At 45.7% G+C, this 5,856-nt stretch overlaps 1 protein-coding gene across 1 annotated transcript; it reads right to left on the bottom strand.

Annotated features, from left to right (window-relative positions):
- Positions 1–746: 746 nt before the first annotated feature.
- Positions 747–5,825, bottom strand: LOC112124793 (FK506-binding protein 15-like; the record flags this gene model as incomplete). Its single annotated transcript, XM_024223267.3, has 4 exons — positions 4,884–5,825; positions 2,202–2,338; positions 1,737–1,892; positions 747–899 (listed from the first exon to the last, which is right to left on the bottom strand). Coding segments are annotated over exons 1-4 (534 nt in total), but the record flags the coding sequence as incomplete, so codon positions are not given.
- Positions 5,826–5,856: the final 31 nt, after the last annotated feature.

Here is a 5,856-nt window from a genome sequence, read left to right as displayed (position 1 = left end):
ATTGAGTACTCCTTTAGCATCTCAATTATCCAATGGCCCCACTGGTTATTTAGCAGGCTTCCTGCTTCTGATGTACTTAGCAAAAAAAATGTATTACTTTCTGAGTCTTGGCTAGCTATTCTTTAAATTCTTTATTGGCCTTTCTAATTATACTTTTACACTTCATTTGTCAGAGTTTGTGCTCCTTTCTATTTTTTTCAAATAAGATTTAACTTCCACTTTAAAGGATGCCTTTTTGCCTCTCACTGCTTCTTTTACTTTGTTGTTTAGCCACGGTGGCACTTTTTTGATTCTCTAGGTTTTTAAATTTAATCAGCAGCAGAGATGCATTTTTACTATTCCCTTTCCACCAGACCTATCAAACCTTTCCCCTCAGAAAAACTGTCATGCTCAGTAGACATCAGCTGCAGCATTTCCTGCTAGCTAATTCTGTTCTGAGGTCAGCATGCCCCATCTCTGCCCTGTACAGAACCCCTGCTAATACATCAGCCAGCCTCCGCGTTAATCCCAACCACTCAGAGTTAATGGGGGCAACATCCAGACACATCCTCCAGTCAAGAGGGGCACCGTCATCTCCTCTGAGAAGCCAGGAAACGGAAAACACTAGCCACACCAAGGTGGCAGAGCACTACTGGGTATGTGATTCCCGACTACACCCCTCCCATTTGCTTCCGAAGGACAACAGCATGCGGGAAAGAGGTAGAGAAGTGAGTGTATAGACAAGTGGTTAGCAAGGGAGAGTCTACCTTCTCTTCCAGCTGGGTGATGTGCTTCTGTTGAGAGTCTCTCTGCTCACACACCTCCTGATACTGCTGTAAGTGCTGCTCCTTGACAGAGACCAGCATGCGCTCACATTTTGCTTCCCACTGGGATTCCAGCTCTGCCTGGATGAGCGACTGCTGCCCATGAAGTAACAGAAGTTATTAGCAGGGAGCTACCAATACAGGACAGTTACATCCACTCTTATGAGCAGAGAATTCTGGGGTGGGGCCGGGGCAAGGCAAATTCTCTTGCTTAGTTCTGCCATCTTGGAGTTGGTGTTCTATCCCTGCAGCATTTCCTCCCCACACAAGGCACAATTCTATCCTCCATGGGAGAGCAATTCTCTAATGCTGGCTCAGATTGCAGCCCCTTGCTTCAAATAGCAACAGCAACTGGCGAAGGAAGCCCAACAGTGATGGAGCCCCGTTCACCCTTCCCTCTACCAACAACTCTACTCTTCCCCAACTCCGCTCTGACTAGTTAAAAAGGAGCTCCGCTCTTCTCCTGCTCTGTTAGCCAAGAGGCGTCCACCCTTGTGCCATCTTCTGATCACTGCATCACTTGCTCTGGAAGACCAAGGAGGCAAGATTTGCACCCATCAGAATTCAGGCTGCTCCTGTTGCCCCAAAGCCACACAACAGCTGGCTGGAGACCAAACTCAGAATCACAGCCCATTGTTTTGAAGTTAGGAGCCTTCCTTACTCCCCAACTAGTGTAGTTTCCTGTCTGCCTGGGTTACTTAATTCTTTGAAGTCATCGGTAAGAATCCTGGAGCAGGAGGTAAAGGCAAAGCCAACACAGGCCAGCAAAGCAGAGGAGAAGCACTGAAGACTAATCCCCTTAGTGAAGCAGGGTGCTATTTCTTCACTGAGCAACTGATGCAGCTTTATCCAATATGTATTTGCTATCTATAATCAACTGGCTTTCCAGCTGGAACTCACACAAACCTATCCAGTTGGAGGAGGTCCCCTCACCTGCTCTGCTGCTGCTTGATCAGTTGAAGTCCGTGCCTTTTTCAGGAGCTGTCGAAGCTTGTCCAGTTCTTCCTGGTAGGACCTGCGAATCTCATCCATCTCTTCCTCAGCCTGGCTTCTCTCCAAGAGGGATTTCTTCTTCCTCTCAACAAGGTTCTGGGGCACAGATAGTGGTATGTCTGAGCACAGATCTGGACTGCATCCAGATAGCGTCTCATCCCCTGGGGCACTGTGGGCAATCTCATTGTCATTACTATTATATATGGTCATTAACATACAGAGAACTTTAAAATCTATGTAAGTGCACTCCTGAACTGATGCACTAAAACTGTGTTGTTTGTAGGGAAAGAGAGTTGCCAATCCAAAATTTGGCTTGCCTTGTGTGGGTCTGCAGAAACACTAGGTTAAGTTTAGCATCCGACTGGAACTGTGCATCTCCCCTGAAATGTAGATGCCTGGGCCTACCTTTTCCAGGTTCTCTTTCTCTACTTTCAGGTCTGCTAGCTCTTCTACCATCGCCGTGACCTTCAGGTCCAGTTGCCTGCGGCTCTGCTTCTCAGCTCTGAATTTAGCTTGCGTGTCTTCTGAGGATTCTTGGAGCTCTGCAAGAACACAGCTCACTGTGGGTTTCCACACTTCATATTTCAGATTAATCTGAGTGGAAGAAAACTTACAGCCCATAGCAAGAGTAGAACACAGAAGGGTCACAGAACATGTTAATGGCTGTTGTTATGAGGACTGAAGGTAGGACAAGTAGTAATAGGTTAAGTCTCCCTTGCAGCAGATTAAACCTATTACTTCTTGTCCTACCTTCAGTCCTCATAACAGCCATTAACATATCTGAAGACTTATCAGATTCCCCCCCACACACCCCAGTCTCTTTTCCCCCTCAAGAGTTCTTTTAGCGGCTAAACATTTTAGCCTTTCCTCATAGGTCAGGATTTCTAAATCCCTTTTTTTGTTGCTCTCCTCTGGACTCTAATTTGTTCTCTTCTTTCCTCAAATGTGGCGCCCAGAACTGGAGAGTACTCCAGCTCAGGCCTCACCAGTGCTAGGTGGGACAATTACTTCCCAAGTCTTACATACAATACTCCTGTTAATATACCCCACAATGATATTAGCCTTTTTCACAACTGCATCACATTTCTAAGAGTCTCTGGCTCTCGCATTGCACACTGACCTCTTATTAAACTCCAAAGATATCCAATGAAGTGACTGCTTGTGTTGATTTTATTACCCTAAAGAAATACTGGTACATTACATATTGACTGAACTAACCCTTCAGAGTCTATATGGCTCCTACATGGAAGACACCTGGGAAACTAGCTGTTTTCAGAAAGAGGTGGAAAGGTTTCTGGCCCAGGGGAGGACAGGACGGGTCAGGACTCCTGACCAAAGCTACTCCTAATCTGATATTTTGCTGCCAGGAAAAAAAAACAAAACAAAACAAAACTGAACTTCTGCTTGCATCCAGTCCACTTCTCTACTACCAGCTTGAGCAGACTGTCAGCTGAAGACAGAGCAGCCAGGATTCAGCCTGGGGGCAGGAGGAATTGGTCAGTATAGTGGGAAAAAAACCAACAATAAAAAACTAACAACTCCTCTTCAGGTTCATAGTACACAGTCTCCTGAAGGCAAGTGCCTATATATAGCCAAGAAGAGCTTAATAGTGAACTGAAAAGTAGAGCCCCCTTTTTAGCTCAATTAGATGAAGAAGAAACTTTACATTTATCCACATTAAATTTCATTTGCCATTTTGTTGCCCAATCGCTTAGTTTTGTGAGATCTTTTTGAAGTTCTTCACAGACTGCTTTGGTCTTAACTATCTTGAGCAGTTTAGGATCATTTGCAAACTTTGCCACCTCACTGGTTACCCCTTTCTCCAAATCATTTATGAATAGTTGAACAGGATTGGTCCTAGGACTGACCCTTGGGGAACACCACTAGTTACCCCTCTCCATTCTGAAAATTTACCATGTATTCCTACCCTTTGTTCCCTGTCTTTTAACCAGTTCTCAATCCGTGAAAGGATCTTCCCTCTTATCCCATGACAACTTAATTTACGTAAGAGCCTTTGGTGAGGGACCTTGTCAAAGGCTTTCTGGAAATCTAAGTACACTATGTCCACTGGATCCCCCTTGTCCATGTGTTTGTTGACCCCTTCAAAGAACTCTAATAGATTAGTAAGTAGTGGGAAAAAAAAGCAGCAAAAGCTTTGAAGTGTTCAGTCAATGTTTTGGTTTTGCATTCGGCTGTGCAATATTAAGTATGGGGAGGAGAAGCTTTCTTTTTGAACCCATCTGGTAATCAGCTTATGCTGTCAGAGTATGAGGACTGTTGAAACCCTTGTCATTTTATGGGCTACTATTCATCTAAAAGTCATAACCTTTTATCTATCTCGCCGAGTTATTTATCTCCATAGCTTCTTATGGCAGGAAGCAGGAGGCTTCACAGTTAGTGCATATATTCTGTACCATGGTATTTCAAGAAGGCTGCTCACCCAAGAGGTGCCAATGTCAGAAAGAAGGTGTATCTCACATGCAGTCCAAACTCAGGTAGTTCCATTATGCCTAACTAATCCCTGCATTTATGCTAATTATTGACTTCCTCTCTTAAGCCTTGGTTGTGTTCCACACTAGAACTAGCTTCAGTAATCTTTGGGATAATGGTGCTATAGGAACATGGACTAGTTGACCCAACTGCAAGAGGGGCATAGTTGCACGACTCACTAAGGACTTCCATACTCTCTGGCAGGGCACCCTCAGTGGGTGAAAGGGAACCACTAGTACATCAGTTTAAATCTAGTCTAGCTCAGTAGAGACAAAAGTGGTAGGTACAGGACGAAGCCCACCAGCCTAACAGGAAGGTGTCCACATGAGAGGCTGTCCTAACAGGCTCCTTTGTTGGCAATCTCAGCAGGGAGGCTAAGCACTGATTTGCACATAGAGGCAGAGCTTCCTTCTCTCCCCTAGTTGGCCCCTCTAGCTGAAAGCTAAGGCACATTATGCTAAATAGATCTTTTTTTGGCAATTCAGACAGCTGCCACTGAAGTATAGAGTTAAGGTCACCAATACAGCTGACCTCAAGTTAACAGAGAACTAGACCATGATCTAGGCAATAGAACCCACCCCCTGACCGACCCCTTACCGGCTAGCTGTGCTTGCAGTTTGTTGAGCTGTGCCTCATTCATCTCTGCCTCCTGCAGGGCTGTGGTCAGCTGTGTGTGCAGGTCCATCTCCTTCTTCTGGTGAGCAGTCAGCTCCAACTGCAGACGGGAGACCTGTGCTGTAGCAGCTGCCAGCTCCTCTGCAACTTTGACCTGCAGCACAGAACAGGGGGAAATATCAGAACTCCTAAGTACTTAAGGAGGGCCACTTAGGGATCTAGGGCAAAAAAATGGGGATTGGTCCTGCTTTGAGCAGGGGGTTGGAGGTGCCTTCCAACCCTGATATTCTATGAAGAGGGGTTTCCAAAAGTTGACTCACAGGTCAGTGCTAGGAGCCCAGATTCCACGCTTGGTTTGCATAACTAGATGGCAGATGCCCTCCTCCATTAGAGATACACCTTGGTGGAAGTTGCAGGCCAAAGATGAAGCACTGTACATTGAGCTGAGTGGCAGCAGGGACAGGATCATTGCCCTACTAAAAACAGGGTGGCTCTGGGATACATAGTAAAGCACTGTGGGCCCTATTTGACCACACCCCACACCCTGATTTATTCTAGTGGCTGGCGACAACCTCATCTCCAAGACAGATTAAAGCAGGTCACTTCAGGAAGTTTTTTCTGAAAAAGCTTTAAATGAGACATGTGTTTCACTGGTTGGCTGCTCTGTTCAGCCCTTTGGGACTACCAGCTGGCCAGACATCAAAGCCTAATTGCCCACAAAAAGCCTAGCAGGAGTCTGCCACTCCCAGACACACACAGCTCCCTGGAGGTTGCAAACAGACTGAGTGCCAGGGTAGCAAGTCTGATGTTACAATTCTGCCCGTCCTTCTAGATTTGTCAAACAATTAAAATGGACTGGATGATGTGCTCCTGGGGATAAAGCTATGTTTGGGATGGGTAATAGTCAGATGGGAGTGGATTTGCAGACTATTTTCAAGTGAGTATAGGGATCAGT

The sequence above is a fragment of the Terrapene carolina genome, unplaced genomic scaffold (assembly GCF_002925995.2).
Source record: "Terrapene carolina triunguis isolate 2854851 unplaced genomic scaffold, T_m_triunguis-2.0 Scaffold11500, whole genome shotgun sequence".
Lineage (NCBI taxonomy): Eukaryota > Metazoa > Chordata > Testudines > Emydidae > Terrapene > Terrapene triunguis.
Note: the sequence above shows the minus strand (reverse complement) of the source record. Positions and strands in the feature narration are given on the sequence as shown.